The sequence below is a fragment of the Delphinapterus leucas genome, chromosome 19 (assembly GCF_059928025.1).
Source record: "Delphinapterus leucas isolate spDelLeu-1000000601 "Yukka" chromosome 19, BTC_Dleu_Yukka2, whole genome shotgun sequence".
NCBI classification, from domain to species: Eukaryota; Metazoa; Chordata; class Mammalia; order Artiodactyla; family Monodontidae; genus Delphinapterus; species Delphinapterus leucas.
This window is the reverse complement of record NC_143147.1, coordinates 51,422,512-51,442,248: the sequence shown is the minus strand read 5'-3', so window position 1 is coordinate 51,442,248 and position 19,737 is coordinate 51,422,512. Positions and strand designations below refer to the sequence as shown.

The 19,737-nt window shown below is 46.4% G+C and overlaps 1 protein-coding gene across 4 annotated transcripts in view; it reads left to right on the top strand.

The window, feature by feature from the left end:
- EZH1 (enhancer of zeste 1 polycomb repressive complex 2 subunit) overlaps window positions 1-19,713 on the top strand; it is a 31,710-nt gene extending 11,997 nt beyond the window's left edge. For 2 of the 4 annotated variants that reach the window (XM_022557742.3, XM_022557741.3), the window contains exons 3-21: window positions 298-418; window positions 543-671; window positions 1,548-1,667; window positions 3,069-3,189; window positions 4,935-5,111; window positions 6,200-6,302; window positions 6,764-6,927; window positions 7,312-7,403; window positions 9,647-9,827; window positions 10,076-10,272; window positions 12,048-12,145; window positions 13,065-13,105; window positions 13,586-13,711; window positions 14,724-14,902; window positions 15,395-15,490; window positions 15,901-15,982; window positions 16,450-16,530; window positions 16,948-17,032; window positions 17,315-19,713. In XM_022557742.3, coding sequence (XP_022413450.1) covers window positions 302-418; window positions 543-671; window positions 1,548-1,667; window positions 3,069-3,189; window positions 4,935-5,111; window positions 6,200-6,302; window positions 6,764-6,927; window positions 7,312-7,403; window positions 9,647-9,827; window positions 10,076-10,272; window positions 12,048-12,145; window positions 13,065-13,105; window positions 13,586-13,711; window positions 14,724-14,902; window positions 15,395-15,490; window positions 15,901-15,982; window positions 16,450-16,530; window positions 16,948-17,032; window positions 17,315-17,375 — 2,250 coding nt within the window. In that variant the 5' untranslated portion in view covers window positions 298-301 and the 3' untranslated portion in view covers window positions 17,376-19,713. The remainder of the gene's footprint in view (window positions 1-297; window positions 419-542; window positions 672-1,547; window positions 1,668-3,068; window positions 3,190-4,934; window positions 5,112-6,199; window positions 6,303-6,763; window positions 6,928-7,311; window positions 7,404-9,646; window positions 9,828-10,075; window positions 10,273-12,047; window positions 12,146-13,064; window positions 13,106-13,585; window positions 13,712-14,723; window positions 14,903-15,394; window positions 15,491-15,900; window positions 15,983-16,449; window positions 16,531-16,947; window positions 17,033-17,314) is intronic. The other 2 variants (XM_089901303.1, XM_089901302.1) reach the window with 2 other exon arrangements.
- Window positions 19,714-19,737: the final 24 nt, after the last annotated feature.

Sequence of the window (19,737 nt, the reverse complement as noted above, 5' to 3'; positions counted from 1 at the left end):
TCCAAGTTCCTAAATACCTGTGAAAGAACTTCTTGAGAGCTAAATTAAAAACAAGGTGCCGCAGGAGGACAGAGGCTAAGCCTGTGGGTAATCAGACCAGAAATTGCTGGTATGAAATCTTTTCTTAATTGGAAGTTTCTGTTGAACTCATAGATTTGGGTTCTTTCAGCTTATGTTTTTATGACTAAACATAACGGGAATGAAAGCATAATTGACCATGTTTATTTGAATTTGTGGAATGCTTCATTTCCAGGCAGTTGAATGCTATTTGTCATCTCCGTCTCTCTTTGATTACAGCAAAATGGATATACCAAACCCCCCAACTTCCAAATGTATCACTTACTGGAAGAGGAAAGTTAAATCTGAATACATGCGACTTCGGCAACTTAAACGGCTTCAGGCGAATATGGGTGCAAAGGTAAAAATACTTCTTAACTGAAAGGTTATGTATTTTAACATATTGATCCAATATGGAGGGGTTGGATTTCTTTTTTCTTAGTCTTCTCTTGAAATCCTAACAGTTTTTTCTTCGGCTCTGCTAGGCTCTGTATGTAGCAAATTTTGCAAAAGTTCAAGAAAAAACCCAGATCCTCAATGAAGAATGGAAGAAGCTTCGTGTCCAACCTGTTCAGTTGATGAAGCCTGTGAGTGGGCATCCTTTTCTCAAAAAGGTACTTCCAGTGTCTAAGCTCAGCCTTCCTCTCTTCCTTGAACTTAAGGGTTTTTTTCTGTATTTGTGATATTAGAAAATAAGGATAATGGATACAGCTACTGCAGTCATCTTTGAATAACTGGGATGGTAATTGTTCTCAGTTAATGAGTATAATCATGAGTTTTTCATAGAAAAATAAGACATTTACTGTCTACCATCCTGGGCTCTGTATACAAGCTTCAAAGCAGCCTTTTTTGTGTCTTGTTTGGCACCTCCACTACTTTGAAATTGGGAAAGGAATGCCATGGATAACGGATAGGAGTGTATTGATCAAAGGGACATCCCTTTCTGTAAACTAAAAAATCATCCTAGTTTCTTATAGAGATAATATTTTTAAAATATAAAAAGCGGATAGTTTATTGAGAGCAACTTTCTTTCCCAAAGCAGAATGTGACTGTAATCTCTCTACTACTTTGCTTCCGCCTGTACTGTCCCCGTCAAGCTATGCAGCTAAGTTGATGTCCACTGTCTTAAAGTTTAGGTCTTCAGGAAAACTTCCTTATCTTCCTCCTTATCTCCCAGGACTCTCAGAGGCCCTTTGCTGTTGGGTTCAGCCCAAGGAGACCAACAGTTTTAGATTGAGATAAACATCAGTTGAGTGTGGGAGGCACTGTGCTGGACTCTGTAGAGGATGCACAGGTGAATAAGAGACAGTGCCTGCTTTCCACAGGTTTACACTTGAGTTGTTCCTTTTAGGAGCTGATTGTTACAAAACCCTCAGCTTATTAATTTGTAAGAAGTAGAAGGCTACTGGGATCATTTTGGAAGGAAACTCCAATTCTCTCTTGGGCTGTGTGCTTGCCCTTCCCTTTCCATGTCATTTCTTATATTTCAGTGTACCATAGAGAGCATTTTCCCAGGATTTGCAAGCCAGCATATGTTAATGAGGTCTCTGAACACAGTTGCGTTGGTTCCCATCATGTATTCCTGGTCCCCTCTCCAGCAGAACTTTATGGTACGTATTGAAAGTACCGTGGTGATTGTTTAAACTTAATGATTTTTTTTTTTTAATGTTGATATGCTGGCACTCCTCTCAGGGTAAATATTGTCAGAATATACTTAACAAAGCTTGGACCTGCAGAGCAGAATGTTTTTGTAATTTATTGACTCTGAAAAACACATATGGCAAGTTGTTCTAACTTGTTAGATTTTGGGCTCTCTGAAGTGTACCTCAGAATTGATGCTGGTTCTTTTTTGAATGAAAGAGACTGGGCAAGAGTCCAATTTTCCTTTACTACCTTGGCCCAATTTTATAACATTATGTGCAGTTAAATGCAGTCTAAATCAGACACTTCTTTCAGCAGGTTGACAACTCCCTGCTGATGGAGCAATCCTTTCTTAATCCCCTAAAGGCAAGATGCTATGAAAGCAACTAAGATAACAGAGGTGCACATGGATCTACAGTCCTTTCATCTGCGCCTTTATGCTGACTCCTACTAGGATTATTTGTGGTTCTGATAATCAGTCCTCTCTAAATATGATGGCAATCGCTTATCATGCCTGGTGACAGATAGCAGTTCTGCTGACTGGAATAGGGTATAGGTTTACAGAAGGAAATCATCTCTTAGAAGAAAACTTCAGAGTAATTTTACTTGATAGTTGGAGAACTAAGAATGACCGTTCTCTGCTGAACCAAAAAATAAAATAAGATAAAATAAAATAAAATAGAATAAAATAAAAATGATCCATTAGTATTGTTTATTGCCAGAAAATATACATAGCTTGCACTGCAATTGACTTTAGATTCCCACTGAGTGTGAGTAATTTGAATTGTAATCATAATTTTTTATTATGTTTATCCGAGGTTAGTCTTAGTCTATATAATAGAATATACAAATACTTTATGGTTGCCAGTTTCTGTTATAAACATTCCAGTTATACTGCAGATTATACTCTTGGAAGCCTTCCTTTCATCTGTCTCTCCACTTATGAGAAGAATTAGAATTGAAGACCTTTTAGGCTGTTGTTTATGTGATATTTGTACCTATTTCACAATGATGTTTAGTGGATAAAATGACGTAATAGATGGAATCACTGTGAAAAAGAAATGTGCTGTCACATTCTAGATGTTGGTGAAAATATCATTGTTAATATCCAGCTTAACATTTGGTAGTTAATATTCTCCAATAGTAAAACTGACTTCTTTTTTTCTTCCAAGAGTAGCATTACCCCCTTCCATTTGAGGTTTTGTTGGCAAAACAAAATGGCCAGTCTTTAAAATGTAGTTAACTTTGTAACCAAAGGCATTTTCAGGGGCTTCAAAGCAGCAAAAAAGGCTTGGCAAGGGTTCCTTTAAACAGGAAAGAGGAGCTTCACAGTGGATTCATGGAATGAATCACATCTGGTTTGATTTCAGGTAGAAGATGAGACAGTTTTGTGCAATATTCCCTACATGGGAGATGAGGTGAAAGAAGAAGATGAGACTTTCATTGAGGAGCTGATCAATAACTACGATGGCAAAGTGCACGGTGAAGAAGGTAGTGGCACTGGCTCCTGGACTTTGTTAGGATGGTGCCTCTTATTTGATGCATCATTGTCTTGCTTTTATCTACTGCCTCATGGTGTATACACTGAAGAATATTTCAATGTCACCACATGGCTGGGAGTAAACATTTTATATTACCAACACCCCTGTTAAATTTTAAAAGGAGTTGGGGGAATTCCCTGATGGTCCAGTGGTTAGGACTCCAAGCTCTCACTGCCAGGGGCCCAGGTTCAATCCCTGGTTGGGGAACTAAGATCCTGCAAGCCATGTGGCATGGCCAAAAAAAGGAGTTGGGACATAAAAGTAATCAGTGGCTAGAGAGAAAGTTTAGCGAACAAATAAGTTTGATCTTAGGAGTTTTCCATAAATCCATCCAAGGCTGTTTTGTTCTTTGTTTCCCTTTCTGTGAGACTGGCAATGAGTATAACCTCTCTTCTTAGATCCAGATACCCCCTGGATCTCCCAGAAGTTGGTTATAATATTATGACTTTCCTAAAAGTGTTACCAAACCAAACTTGGATCTGCTTGTCCGCGTGTAGTAAAGCCAATCTTCTGACACCAGGTTGGGGTGAAGGAAAGTACAGCATTTATTGTAGGGTTCCAAGCAAGGAGAAAAGACAGGCCATGCCCAAAGGACCGGAACTCCCTGATGGCTTTCACAGAAGGGGTTTTAAAGGCAGTGTGAGAAAGGGGGCCGCAGGGTGCATGATCAACTTGTGCCCAATTCTTGGATTGGTTGGCATCAGGGTGAAATTTCAAGCATCATCAACTTTCTGGTTTCAACCAGTCTAGGGTCTGCATACTTGTGGTCAGCAGTTTTCCTCTGGTGGGGGTCTGCTTCTTGTAAGACAACTTAGGAACACGTGTCAGGCCTGTATCTATGTCTTTCGGGGAACTGGGACTACGGTGGTTCTCCTACGTTGTAGGTTTATAGTCTAAACTGTTACCAGTTTCCTGGCCCAACAGCTATTCTTTGTTTCTGCATCTTCACATTTCCTAATCGTTACCTCTTGAGCCAGTCTTTTGGTGACTCAGGGAAGACCTGGGAGACTAAAGCAAAAGCCTTTTACTTCAAAGGACAGGGACACAGTGGCTTGTATACGATTTCAAAAGCAAGTCATTTGTATTTAGTTGTAGTTCTAGAAAAGGCATTAGTGTGGAAGAAGGGGAGATAGGGAGAGACTCTCCATGGACTTGCAAACCAATAGCCTCACCCGATCTTTTGACAATTGTGGGTGCTGCTGTGATGCTGTTGAAATACATTATTTATACACAGTGCCCCCTAGTGTTCAGAGGCTTTATCCTAAGTTGTAGTATAACCCCATATACTGATAGTATGATTTTTTTTTTAAAGTATGCTGTCTTTTGATTCAAAGGAGTCACTACTGACCCATCAGCAGCAAAACCAAGTACATTTTCATTTTATCATCTTCCTCTGTCCCATTTGTATTGTTGGAACACTTTTGTGATATTTTGGACCATAAATACAGGTTGATATTACTGAGGAAGTGAAGACCCCAGTAAAAAGAAAGCCCATAACTGGATTTCCCACTCTAGCCAGCTGAACTGTTGCAGTTGTATGAGCCAATCCAATTATTGTAATTCCCTGGTTGTCCACATAAAAATGTACATATATTATCTATCTGGGTCTCAGGAGTGAACACAGGAAAATCTTCCTAGGAGGACTAATGGACTATAAAATGACCACTGCTCATCCATCTAAATCTTATATTTCAGAGATGATTCCCGGGTCTGTCCTGATTAGTGACGCTGTTTTCTTGGAGTTGGTAGATGCTCTGAATCAATACTCAGATGAGGAGGAAGAAGGGCACAACGATACCTCAGATGGAAAGCAAGATGACAGCAAGGAGGATCTGCCAGTAACAAGAAAGAGAAAACGACATGCTATTGAAGGTGAATAGCACGACTTCCTAATTCCACCGTGAAAGTGACAGTGAGAGGGAGGAAGGCAAAAACAGAAGTTTATTGCTTATTAAAGGCTGTTGGTGCTTCTCATTGGTCCACTTAAAAGGAAAATGTGTTCACTGACTAATGGTTTAAGATAGCTGTGATCTAGCTGAAGAAGAAAGTAGGAGAACTTAGACAGTAATCATTGTGCATTTCTAATTATAAAAATAGTGTCTTTGGAAAATTATAAAGAAGAAAATAAAATTACCCTGTTATGCTGCTGCCTAGAAATAACCAGTATTACTATTTCCTTCTAGACTTAAAAAATGTATATATATAAATATACATATGTACACCTAAAATGGGTACAATATTATATATCAATTATACCTCAATTTTTTAAAAGTACATATGTAAATTAACATACATATGTGGTATATGAAATTGGTGTCACGCCACATATGTGTGTATACCCATACATAATTTTATACCCCTTATTTATTTAATCTTATACATCATGAGCATTTTCCCATGTTAGTCAATATTTATTTAATTAATTTCACATTTAATTATACTTTATGTTATCTAATTATACTATATGTCTAGACACATAGTGTCTCTCTCTTGTTATAACGAAGTTATAGTATCCATCTTGTTCTTCAGCATCAATATTATGGTGGGGTCCTTCTGCGCTCGGGTCTCTCCATAAAAACTTCTGTTTTCACCTCCAGATTCTGTCTGGGACTGTGGATTTTTTTTTTTGGCCACACCACACAGCTTGTGGGATATTAGTTCCCCGACCAGGCCCTCGGCAGTGAAAGCTCAGAGTCCTAACCACTAGAGCACCAGGGAATTCCCCTGGACTGTGGATTTTGTTGTTAACATGTAGATGAATCTGATTTCCTTATTTACTGGTGGCCTATTAGATAGGTCCAGGTAGCACTGACCTTCTTTATGTATTCCTAAACCGTCCATGGTTAGGTTAACAGAGCAGCTCTAATCAAAATGCCGTGACAAAAGGAGAAACGATCGAATAGCTTTGTTTGCATATTCTGATTATGGCACTCAGGAACTTTTTGTCATTTCTAATTCAGGCAACAAAAAGAGTTCCAAGAAACAGTTCCCAAATGACATGATCTTCAGTGCGATTGCCTCAATGTTCCCTGAAAATGGTGTCCCAGATGACATGAAGGAGAGGTAGGGAAAGCTGCCCCCTGCAGGCCACGTAGAGCACCGGGGGGCGGGGGGGACACTTTCATACAAGCTTGTTTTTGGTTAATAAAAAGCCCCATTTCTGGTAAGTGCATTATGATTTGCCTACACTTCTGATTACCTCTGAATGCCCATTCCCATATTAAGGGACATCGTTTGCTGGCTTTTAAGTAAGTCTGGGCAGAGAAGTTTAAAGATTTTGCCACTTTTCTGGAGAATTACTCCAGCACCATATTTATCAAATCTTTGCCTCCCTTTACTTTCAGACACACGCCGAGCCCAGCATAATTACAGCGGTGAACCCACTTGGTTATACATCAAGACCTATAAAAAAACGCCCATTCTCCCTTGGCAGACCATTCGCGATGACTATCACTACTCAGTGTGCATTTTCTCAGTGCAAACATTCCCTTGGAAGGAACTCTCACCTCTCTTTTCTTAACTAGGTATCGAGAGCTCACAGAGATGTCAGACCCCAATGCACTGCCCCCTCAGTGCACACCGAACATCGATGGCCCCAATGCTAAGTCCGTGCAGCGGGAGCAGTCCCTGCACTCCTTCCACACGCTCTTCTGCCGGCGCTGCTTTAAATACGACTGCTTCCTTCACCGTGAGTGGGGCGGCCCTGAAACGCTCTCCCGTTTTCCATCCCCAGCCACCACTTCCTTCTCTTTATTTCAGTTTATCCGATAGAGTTCCCGGCTTCTGATCTGATGGTGGTTTTACAAAGGGCCCATTCTATTTTCTCTTGTTCAGTTATAGTGCAGTGTGCTTTGCATGGTCAGGACAGAATAACCAGCAACACAGTTGTCCCCGAGTACCCCCTAGCTTTGGAAGAAGTGTGTTGATGTCAGAAATGATTTGGTTTTGTGCACCTTGATGATAGCTGTTTATATTTAAATTCTCCTGCAGTAGCTCCCTAATTCAATTTTGTTCCTCCCCCTCCTGTCAAGTGGATGAACCACTGGCAACAGGACAGTTTTGTGTTTTCCAGCTTTTCATGCCACCCCTAATGTATATAAACGCAAGAACAAAGAAATCAAGATTGAGCCAGAACCATGTGGCACAGACTGCTTCCTTTTACTGGTACGTTTTTAAGCTGTTCTGCCATTGTTAAACTTTGTTGAAAACTGAGCAGGAAATGGTCCTTGGGCTTTCTACCCCAGGAAACACAAACCAAGTGAGCTGGTACATAGCACCCTGGGGGTCACACAGTACAGATGAAACATGGCTTCTGCTCTTAAGGAGCTCTCAGTTACTGCAGTAGTAGGACTGTGAAGTTAGTCTTGTGGAGCGAGGTTTGAAGAACATTGAAGGCCTTCTCGCTCTAAGTAGCAGCCACTCAGATTTCAGAGTCTGAAACTGTGTTGTTTGAACTGGAGCTGTATGTGTGTGTGAGACACCATTCTCTTTGCTGTCTCCCTTTAAATGCATATAAATGTAGGAGGAATAACACGTGAAGGTGCTGATGTCTTATGTGAGTTAATCAACCAGATGGACCCTTCCCCGATGGACAGACCTCATGCAGCGGCATAAAGTCTCCTGCATTCATGTGGGGAGGCGGTACACTGAGAGCTCGAAGGGAATAGGTTCAGTTGGACTTGCCAAAGACACAGTTCTGCTTTCTACACAACAGGGTGAGCTTAGGTAAAGAATAAAATACCTTGATAAAATTTCTGCTATCAATTAAAATGAGGTTATACAGCCAAGTGCCTCTGGGACCATCTTTAGTGGGATAATAGAAGGAAGATGGTAGAGAGTTTCACTGGATAAAAATCTGGAAAATGTGCCATATGGTAACGCAAAAGAATAAATAGACTTTGATTTATTTTTTCCGTAATATGTACTAACGCTTTCCTACGTGTCAAGCAGTAGGCTGGCCCTTAACATATATTATCTTATTTTCATGCTTATAACAACATCTTGAGGTGGAGAAACTATAGGTTATAAAAGTTTCATATTTTGCCTAAAGATTGTTACTGTGTCAGTGGTGTGGCAGTGAGGAAATTCAAGCTGTGGTCTAACTCCACAGTCCATGCTTTTTTGTTTTTAACACCATGTTATGTCAACATACCAGCATTTATATAACTCGGAAGGACATTGCCCTCTCCACAGTAGTTTTCCTGGAATCTTGTGTATGTCACATCATAGCATAGGCCCTTAATATCAGATTCAATTAAATTCAAAACTTCTCTCTTGGAATTTCTTTTAGGGCCTTCTGAATATCCTTAGTCATGGTAAACCTTTATCCTTTACTTGTAGATTTAGTTTTCAGAAACAGCTAGAAATCTTTGGAAACCAAGTCTGGTGAGAAGATAGATGATCAAGCTGAATGATGTTATTTGGTCTTTTTTAAAAAAAAAAAAAAAACCCACAATAAATGTAGCTATAAAGTAACAAAACAGTATTCTTCCAAGTTTAAAATACTGACTTGGAGGGAAGTTCCAAAATTAAGTAGTAATATTATACAAATTCAGGGATTATACATTTTCTTATTGAAACAGAGACAGTGTGGTTAAATGTAAAGAAGAGTGAGGCCTGGATACCAAGAGCCCTGATTCTTGTACCTACTCTGGAATATTAACTACATGCTCTCAGCAGGTCCCTTCCCCTCTCTGAACCTCATTTTCTTTCTTTCTTTTCTTTTTTTGGCTGCTTTGGGTCTTTGTTGCTGCGCGCAGGCTTTTCTCTAATTGCGGCGAGCGGGCGCTACTCTTCTTCGCTGCAGTGCCCGAGCTTCTCATTGCGGTGGCTTCCCTTGTTGCAGAGCATGGGCTCGGCACGGGCTTCAGTAGTTGCGGCATGTGGGCCCTAAAGAGCACGGGCTTCAGTATTTGCGGCACGTGGGCTCAATAGTTGTGGCGCATGGGCTTAGTTGCTCCGCGGCATGTGAGATCCTCCCGGACCAGGGATCGAACCCGTATCCCCTGCATTGGCAGGCAGATTCTCAGCCACTGCACCACCAGGGAAGTCCCTGAACCTCATTTTCTCATCTACAGGAGAATGTGTTCTCAAATTCCAGACAGCTAGCGTGCAAATGAACGTAAGATACAACTCACCGGACAGTTGAAGATGCATAGATGCATCGATTATATCTTTATAAAGATTATTTTATAGGGCAGCTCTTTTGTGAAGAGGTGTAAGTTTGTAAGCTTTAGAATGTTAAGAAACTATCATGTGGTCATACTTATGTGGTACAGAGAAAAGAAAGAAAAAGAAAAAACATTGTTGTAAGTAAGCCCAGATATTGAAGATAGTTTGTGATGACGGGAACAACGTGGTGGCTCTGGGCCTGGTTCTGTTTCCTAACTGTGACACGGCCATTGCAGGAAGGAGCAAAGGAGTATGCCATGCTCCACAACCCTCGCTCCAAGTGCTCCGGGCGTCGCCGGCGAAGGCACCATGTGGTCAGTGCTTCCTGTTCCAACACTTCAGCCTCTGCTGTGGCTGAGACCAAAGAAGGGGACAGTGACAGGGACACTGGCAATGACTGGGCCTCCAGTTCTTCAGGTACAGTGAACAGAAAATGATCTCTTCTTTCCACACAAGGTAAACCCAGGATCATTGCCTAACATCTAACATCACTACCTTTGAAAATTGTTCATTCTTTCCACATGTTCACCTGTAAGCAGTAAGGACAGGGAACATTTTTGTTCCTAATGATTCTGCCTTTAGAATGAAGTACTGAGTCTGTGGCGCACCACTGATGACAACTGCACTCCACCTTCTTCTGTTTCTCTTATTTCTTCCTTTCTTAGAGGCTAACTCTCGCTGTCAGACCCCCACGAAACAGAAGGCTAGTCCGGCCCCACCTCAGCTCTGTGTAGTGGAAGCACCCTCGGAGCCTGTGGAGTGGACCGGGGCTGAAGAATCTCTTTTTCGAGTCTTTCATGGAACCTACTTCAACAACTTCTGTTCAATAGCCAGGCTTCTGGGGACTAAGACGTGCAAACAGGTACTGTCTGAAAGGAACAAGAACAAGCTGCTACTCTGGTGGCCCTTTTGCCTTTTTTTTTTTTTTTTTTTTTGGCTGCCTTGGGTCTTCGTTGCTGCGTGCGGGCTTTCTCTAGTTGTGGTACGCGGGCTTCTCACTGCGGTAGCTTCTCTTGTTGCGGAGCATGGGCTCTAGGCGTGCGGGCTTCAGTAGTTGTGGCGTGTGGGCTCAGTGGTTTGTGGCTCATGGGCTGTAGAGCGCAGGCTCAGTAGTTGTGGCGCACGGTCTTAGTTGCTCTGCGGCATGTGGAATCTTCCTGGACCAGGGATCGAACCTGTGTCCCCTGCATTGGCAAGTGGATTCTTAACCACTGCGACACCAGGGAAGTCCCCTTTTTGCCATTTTGTAAGACTGCCTGTCTGGACAAGAGCTGTCTAAGGCTCAGTCCTTCATGAGCCTGTGCTTCTGGGCCATGAGGTGGGTTCCCCAAACATGGGGCCTCCTGCGAATGCCAGGCCTAGCAAGGTTTGGGGATCTGCTCTCCTTGCTGAATTCTTATTTCTGTCTCTAGCCACTCTCTACCTCTTCTGGATGTTTCTACCCTCTTCAGCCTTTTTTTTTTTTTTTTTTTTTTGGTTCCTGCCTTTCTTTCTAAATGTGGACCCATTTCCTAGAAGGGACTCCTGGGTCTTTCTGGGGATCTTCTCATCTTGCATTTCCACTGCTGCTCCTGCTTCTGTAGCGGCAGCTGCCACTGCCCCCACCCCACCCCACCTATCAGTCTTCTGAGTTGCTTTATTCTTCAAATGCTGAATCATCAGATTTTCTAAATATGACCCCTAAGAGCTGGGCCTGGCACTTGTCCATCTCACTCAGCTCATCTGTAGAATCACGATCTGGTAGCAGCTACTGATACTCTGGAGGCAGGAAGAGCCTGCGGTGAGGAGACAGACTGAAGCACAGGGACAGGGAGTCAGGTGTTAGGGCCAAACCGTCCAAAGAGAGAGGAACGCCAGAGCCTGAGCCCTGCTCGCGTAGCTCCCTACCTTCTGAAAGTGTCTCTGTGACGTGTTCCTCATGCTCCCTCTACTTAGAGCAAATAGAGCCGTGAGCTGAAGTGCCGTTTGCTTTCATTTTGGAGCTCACATCTCTTTCCCCAAGGCACAGGTTTTCTTGACCTAAAAACCTGCAGAAATGTGTGCAAAACCATTTTTGTGTGTATTTTCCTGAGAAGAAGATTCATAGTTTTCACAGCATCTCAAGAGGGCCTGTAACCAAAAAGGAGAAGAAAAAGCTGAAAACGAACGCTCTAAGGGAAGCAGCACATTGAACGGGAACCAGCCTTCCTGAAACGCTGTGCTACTGAAATAGTCAAGGCTCTGACATCTTTACGCCGACAGAGGGAGCTAGTGTTAGCCGGGTGGTACCTCTGGTCCCGTCAGACTCAGTCACACAAGGTACACGGTGCTGCCCTTCCTAAGAAGAGGCAATTACTGTTGGTAAGAATCGGCCCACTCAGGGCTTGGTAGGCAGAGCAGTAGATGAAAGCTACTGACCAGGAAAGCTGTACCTGTACTCAGTATTTCTCCTTCTCGAATCAGGATAAACACTTAAGAATTAACTTCAGAGCCAGTAACCCAATGTCCCAGGGCCACTCTATCTCTCCCTACTGAAGATGCTCAGTCATCGGCCTGTGAGCTCTCCAGAACTCTCCCAAGCCCAGCACCTGGCTGGGTCACTTATCTGACCAATCAGCTCAAGGAGAAGTGACAGGTCCTGTTGGATTTCTCTTCCAGGTCTTCCAGTTCGCAGTCAAAGAATCACTTATCCTGAAGCTGCCAACAGATGAGCTCATGAACCCCTCACAGAAGAAGAAGAGAAAGCACAGGCAAGGGTCGGACAGAGGGCTTTCTATGGCCGGGCTGTCCCTGTGCTCTGACCTCCCCTAGGACTTCCCTGCTGCCTCCCTCTTCAGCCACTGCCCATCAGTTCAGCATCACCCAGCGGGGGGCCAGCCTTCTCAGTGCTCCCTGTGGGTCTGTGCCTTGGACCAGCCCTTCCCTTTTCCCTTGATGCTGTGGACCATGAAATAACTGGTTTTCCGTCTAAGCTCCCGGCCAGTAGGACGTGAGCTAGCCTCGTGGCTCCACCCTGAGGCCATTTATTCTCACTGGGCTGTTAGTTACCACTGTGCCCACTTCTCAGCTCTGACCAGAGTTTTTTTTTGTCTTTGGTTTTTTTTGTTTTTGGCATTTATGTTGTTTTTCTAAGTTGCATAACAACACTGCCTTCTAGCTAGTCTTTGCTTAGGGTTGGAAGTTTTTTTTTGTCTTTTGGTTTTTTGTGTGTGTGTCCGACACTCTGCCTGGCTTTATTCCCCAAGGAACTGACACCAGTTCTAGATGTAGAAGGAAATCCCTGTGGCTTCTCCCTTTCAACCTCCCCGTCCTGAAATGCCCCCACATCTCCACCTCCCCAAAGAGAGGGAGGGCAGGGGAGAGGAGACGGGGAGAAACGATAGCATTTTAATAGACGTAGAGGGTTGGGTTTTGTTTTGCATCTGGTTTTTGTTCTTTTACGTATGTTTGTTTATTGAGAGGGGTGTTGTTCATGTCTAAATCTTGAGGCATGGGCCAGCTGCAGGTAGGATGGACTCCAGCTTCCATGGACCAACGTCCAGGCCTCCTGTGAAGGGATTTGGGGAGGATCCCCAGTCATCAGACCGCAGTCCCTCAGAGCAGGTCATGTTATCACTTACCCGAATCTGCAGAGTTCCCCAGGGCCATGACCCTGAGCCGTACCATCTCTTGCAGGCTGTGGGCTGCTCACTGCAGGAAAATTCAGCTGAAGAAAGGTAAGTTCCACCAGGGTGATCCGCTCAGGTTGCAGCCTGTGGCCGCCCCTCCCGCTGCCCCACCCATGGCTGCACTTGTTGACCCGGCACGGCCTCCGCACACATTGCAGGTCCCCCTGCAGCAGCTGAGGACAGCTCAGCCCCTCACTGCAGCCGAGAAGACCTCTTAGGAGGTAGAGTCACAGGCCTGTGGTCTCTGACTTTCATCATGGGCCATTTGCCAGGTTTTAGGCTTCGTTTCGTGTTTAAAATAGCTGCCCTGTGATTGGACCATTTCCACACTCTCCCCACAAAGCAAATCACCCCACTGTAGCTTATGAACCATCACCTGTGATTGCTTCTCACTTCAGGTGCTAAATGTGTGTCCAAGGTTATGATCAGAACAAGCCTCCTTTGAATGGGGGCAACCGGACCCTTGGGAGGGAGGGCAGCTTGGGAGTATGGCCACAGCCGTGTCCTGTCTGTTCTTTTCTCTCCTAGATAACTCCTCCACCCAAGTGTACAACTACCAGCCCTGTGACCACCCAGACCGGCCCTGTGACAGCACCTGCCCCTGCATCATGACTCAGAATTTCTGTGAGAAGTTCTGCCAGTGCAACCCTGACTGTAAGTTCTCCGTTTGCTGCAGTAGTCGGCCTCAGCACCCTGGGTTTCCCTCCGCTCCGGCCCCCACCCCCCAGGCCCTTTGCTGCTCACGGGCCTTCTCATATTCTCCTTGCTGTGTTTGAAGCATTCTCCAGGGAAAACAAGATACTTAAGATCTGGAAAAACCATTTTTTTAAAAGCCCTGATGTGTGTGATTTTAAAAGCAACGATTACACAGAAGTCAGGTGCTTTTCCAGCTTCACCTTTCAGGGCAGCATTGGAAACAGGGGGTCTTTCTCCTTAAAGTGCAAAAACACAGCCTCCCTATCCAGGATATTGTTTTACAATGTATACAGGTTACCATTCCGTGTGTGTCTGTTTTAGTCTCATATCTGGAGTTTTAGCATCAGGTCAGTCTGGATGTCAGCAGAGCGTGGAACGGGGGCTCAGAGTGCTTCTCTCTCACGTCTTATCCCCGCGTGCCCTCCTCCACTCAAGGCTGAGCAGTATGAAGGCAGCCCCCAGAGCTTGCAGACCTTGGCGCCCAGGCAGGTGTGCTGGAAGCACCTCCTAGCCCAGAGCAGATATATCCACCTTAACCACAGTGGAGGGATGGGTGTTCGTGCTGGGAGGAGTGGAGGAGGATGATAGAACGGATGCGTTCTGAAAATGATTCTTGTTTTGGTAGTGAGGACTTACCAGTGAAAAGCACTGATTTCTTCTTCTCTGGGGCACTCTCCACCTCCCTTCCAAATTCTACTAACAAAGCAGGGGAGAGCATTGTTAGGGAATCTCTAGGAAACACATCTCCAGAGTCAAAGCTGCTTTTCTGACTTTCAGGCATGAATGTTGGTAGGCGCTCCATTTTCTCTGAAAAACACTTGAGTATGTGATTATGGGGAAGGCAGCTTCTCTCCTCTGTTGCCACATACCCTTGAACCCATAACATGGACTTCCCTGCTGTCCCTTGAGTCAAACCCGAGCCCCAGCACTAGGCTGCTTCTCTCTCTACCCTTGCCTGCACCCTGCACAGGTCAGAATCGCTTTCCCGGCTGTCGCTGCAAGACCCAGTGCAACACCAAGCAGTGCCCGTGCTACCTGGCGGTGCGAGAGTGCGACCCCGACCTGTGTCTCACCTGTGGGGCCTCGGAGCACTGGGACTGCAAGGTGGTCTCCTGTAAGAACTGCAGCATCCAGCGTGGCCTCAAGAAGGTGAGGGCTTTTCCCGGGACTCGGGGCCAGATGGAGTGGGAAGGACCGACGGTCCGAGTGGCCCCTTTCTACTGGTTCCTTAGGCAGTTTGTACACCAGTGTCGGTAAATCCTAACAGACACACGCTTTCTGAGTTAATCAAGTGTTTGGTCCCCTTGAGGGATTAGAAAAATGATCCCCTGACCTGGCCAGGCTGAGAGGAGCAGAGAGGAGGGCCATGTCGTTGACATTGTCTGTTTTTACTGGACACCCACAGTGGGTTCCATGGGCTCAGGCCCAGGAGGTCCCCAGGGCTAGAGGAAGGGGTGTCATATCTCCTTTCACCACCTCCCACCAGAACACAATGGCTTAGAGCCTTTTCTGTTTTCAGATCCTCTTACAGTTACTAGCTCTTTCCACCCTGCTCCCCGCAGCACACATGCACGTCCAGCACACATCCCCCACTGGCTTGCACACGCCCTGTAGTCTGAGGTTTGACTCCCTCTTCCCCAGCACCTGCTGCTGGCCCCCTCAGATGTGGCCGGATGGGGTACCTTCATTAAGGAGTCTGTGCAGAAGAACGAATTCATTTCTGAATACTGTGGTGAGGTGAGTGCTATCGGTTTGGCCCACATTCTTATCTGGGGAGATACTGATGAGAAACCCTGATTTTCTGTGGGCCAGACTTCTGTGAATTAATCTCTAAATAACTCAGCTGAGTTCTCATGTGGCCTCTCGGGGGATGCCATAGAACGGTTTGCAGTCCTGAAACAAACCACTCTTTCTTGGGCTTTTTGGCAAGTCAGGCTACTCAAGGGGTGCGGGCAGGAGACTCTGGTCAGCCTTAGTGCTGGTCAGTCTGGGTGGGTGGGGATTGGGAGGAAAGAAGGCGAGCTGTCCATCCGACGATTCTCATCGTGGTCCTCAATAAGCCCCCTCCCAGCCCTTTCTAGAGGCGGGGTGCAGTGCCCTGAACAGACAGCCACATCCCCCTGTTTGTTCCTTGTCTGTCTCTGCAGCTCATCTCTCAGGATGAGGCTGATCGACGAGGGAAGGTCTATGACAAGTACATGTCCAGCTTCCTCTTCAACCTCAACAACGGTAGGGAGGCTCTCTTGCATCCCCAGGTGGTCTCGGGCAGGTCTTGCTACCACATTCCCCTGGTCGTAGTACAGGTTCAGGTCAGCTCTGAGTCTTCCAGCAGATGGTCAGAGCACAGCGGTGAAACTGAACTCAGAGACTCCACGAGCCATAGTTCACTTGCTTTGGGAGAACCTCCATTTCCGGGTTGTGTTTTGTATTCAGAGCACCGAGCACTTACACCTCAGAAATCTCCCTCCCCAGTAGATGGGAGGGGAGGTATGTGCTTCCAGCAAGAAGAGGGGCACCCACGGGGAGCGCTTCCACACGAGGCTGGTTTCTAGCTCCTGTGGTGTGGGTGTGCTGGCTTCAGAGGCCCCCCTGCATTGTGTTGTTTCTGTTACAGTTTAGTTGATTTCAGACTCAGGCTCAGGAAGCTGTAGAGTTGCCTGGTGAGCTCATGGTCTTCCTTGGTTTACTTTATACAGATTTTGTAGTGGACGCTACCCGGAAAGGAAACAAAATTCGATTTGCAAACCATTCAGTGAACCCCAACTGTTACGCCAAAGGTGAGTTCCCAGTAACCTGGTAGGTGGGGTGGGAGATGGATGCTTCATTTACTATGATTTCTATCCATTATTCAGTTTTTTTCATAGCTGAGTTATTTCTTTGTCCAAAGATAATCATGATTCACGTCTGGTATCATTTTGAGCCTCTCTCTCTCAGTTTTTCAGTCTGCTTTTTTCACTGGATACATTATACACATTTTCCCCAAGACCTGAGTCTTTTAAAGGTAATTCTTTCCCCCTGTCACTAGCCAGAATAACAGATCTAAAAGCAGAGAGACAACTGCCTCCATTGAGTACTTTCTAACTCCAGTTCATGTACATTTTCACTGGGAATTTGGAGAAAATCAGCCCAGACTCACTACTGACTGTTGACTTGGAGTTAAGTAGAAATCTAGCCTTGGGTTTATCCTGTTTCAGTGGTCATGGTGAATGGGGATCATCGGATTGGGATCTTTGCCAAGAGGGCGATTCAGGCTGGTGAAGAGCTCTTCTTCGATTACAGGTGAGGTAGCCAGGAGTAGTCCTAGGGAAGTGACCCCAGAGGTATAAGGGGTGGCTGTTGAAACTGATTTGGGGACTTAAGGTGAGTGATACGGATGAAGGAGAAGATCTCATGGTGGGCAAGGCTTTTTCTTTGTTCTGATCTCTGATGCCTTGCCTCAGAGCGGGAGCCTTGTAAACTGCTGGTAGGGAGTGGGAGGGGAAGTGAAACGGGAGGGGACTCCTTATTTTCAATCTCAAAAGCCTTGGTAGTAACCTGGTTCCTCCTCCTGCTTTGGGACAGGTACAGCCAAGCTGATGCCCTCAAGTACGTGGGGATCGAGAGGGAGACCGATGTCCTTTAGGCCTCCTGGGCCCCTCGCCAGCACTTATGGTAGCGGCACTGTCCTGCTTTCGTGCACACACCACTGCTGCCCCAGTTTCCTGCACTATGTGTCTCCCACACCGAGAAACCCCTACCCGCTCCCTCTGTAGTGAGGCCTCAGCTGTGTCCAGCGGGGACAAAACTGTCTCAGTGAGAGGGGAGACAGAGGCAGCTGGGGCTTGAGCTCCCAGGAGAGAGTTGCACAAGTGGGAGACCGATCTCAGGCCTCGGAGGAAGAGAGCACAGGCTGGGGGCGGGTGACTTACGCTTGAGTTCTCATCAGCTACCCAGGCTGTGGGCCTCGGGAGTTAACTTGGACGGTTCCTAACAAGCATTACCCTAACTTTCCAAATCAAGAGTCCTTCTGTAGTTGGGTTGCCAGCATATCTCTCTGTGGTCCTAAGACCTGGAGAGGACAGGCTAAGTGAAGTTTGGTACCTGGAGCTTATGAGTGGTCAGGGTTCAAGGCGAGCCTGGCGGGCAGCACAGACCGAACTCAGAGAGGAGATGGGTCGTCTTACTACCTCTTTCCTCCTGACAGGCTTCAAACTGAAAGAGTGTGGGTTCTAAGTCAAGATATTCAGTGCTGGGAGAAGGAAGGCGGAGTGCCGTCCTTCCCCAGGTAGAGACTGACGACAGTAACTAAACCGCTAAGCTCGGGGCCCAGCAGGCTTTGAGCAGCCTTCTCTGTATACTCTGGAGATGGACAGACACGTTTTCAGATTCCCGGGAGCAGGTACCAGTGCCCTGTCAGCCCCTTCCAAAGTTTTGGCTTAGCGACTGCAGGCAGGCATTACGCCACCACTGAAGAACTGGGGGGGTGGGGGTGGGGGCGGGTCGTGCAGCCTGGGTGTGATGCTCTGGTTCCCTGCAGATGTAGTTGTTTTCAGGCCTTTCATTCCCCTTAGAGGCTGGGAGCCACGCTTGCTCCTCTCTTCCGGGTACAGGGGTGCAGGCCTGGACTAGAGAGGGGGGAGGTTAGTGGTTGATTACTTTCCTGTCTGTAGCCCCTGCTGTTGGAAAGGATGAGTTGACAGTATGTGTTTGGAGGTGGGCAAGGAGCTCCCAAATTGCACGTGTTTGGGATGGCATCACGCATGCGGTGCAGACTGGCAGAAGGTATCTGAAGTGTCGAGAAGCAGGCCGGCCACCTGTGCCAGTTCATGATGCCGTTCTTTCTGGGATTCATGCAAAGCACTTTATTTCCTTTAGAAGGTCTGTAGATTGAGGTGGAGTTTGAGCTAAGGTCTCTGGGGTCCCTGCCCAAATCTCGTTCCTGAGGGAGGAGGGGGAAGGAGACAGTGGAAGACTGTCCTTCAGTTCTGTCTTATGTCATGGTGGAGGCAGGAGGAGCTGCCTTGAAACAGAAGAACTGAGTGAGAATGGCGTCAGCTCTGAGAGCCGCCCCTGTGTCAACAGCTGGTGCTGAGCTGCAGGGAACAAGGAGCATTGTGCTGGGGGAAAGACATGGGCAGGTACAGACTGGCCTAGGGAGTGTTAGGTACGGGAGCGGGCTTCTCCCTTCTCTCTGGGGAATTAGAGCCTCTCTTCCCCAGTCTGTGTTGACCACCCCCTTCCCCTAACCCCACTGGCTGTCCCATGAAGCAAGGAGTAGGGTTCCCTCTGGCCAAACTGTCACCTAGGGATTTTTGTGGAACGTGCGTGCACGCACGTGCGTGCGCGCGCGCGCACACACACACACTCACATCCTCTCACTTACCACACTTGTGGGCACACATGCAGCCAGCACTGAGCACACGCCTAGCTAGTTCCTGACAGAAGCCTCTTTCCACCAGGCTGGGCCAGCCCCCACTATGATTCTGAAATCTACACCTGCTGTGGTCTGTATGCATTGTGTATAGGGGACACCCTCTAGCTGGACTGTGGGCTCCAAATTACTCATAAATTATAGGGAAAAACCAGAGACAGATGAAGGAGGAAGAGTTAGGGCTGTCTGAAATGCCGGGAGCTGGCTATAAGGAGAAGATGGGGGAAAAATTATATCCAGCCTTTGAGAGGCTAGGCTGACCCCACCCTTCCCTCCGTGTACAGAATCACTGTGGTTGATCCCCTCCCCCAGTGTCAGACCACTACTACTGCTGTTCCTCCAGCATTCCCGTCCTTATCCCCTGCTGTCCCCCACCTTTGAATGACGGGTCTTAACCCCTCCCCCTCAGACATGTAATGATGGATGGAGCAAGGTGGTGGGGACCGGCGGGGGGAGGCTGGTATATGTGCGGCTCTATTGCCAGTGAATTTCACGCACTTTAAAGTCCTGTGGCTTGTGACCTCTTATCTGAATAAAGTGGTAGAATCCATTTTGGCAAGTTGTATACTGTGTG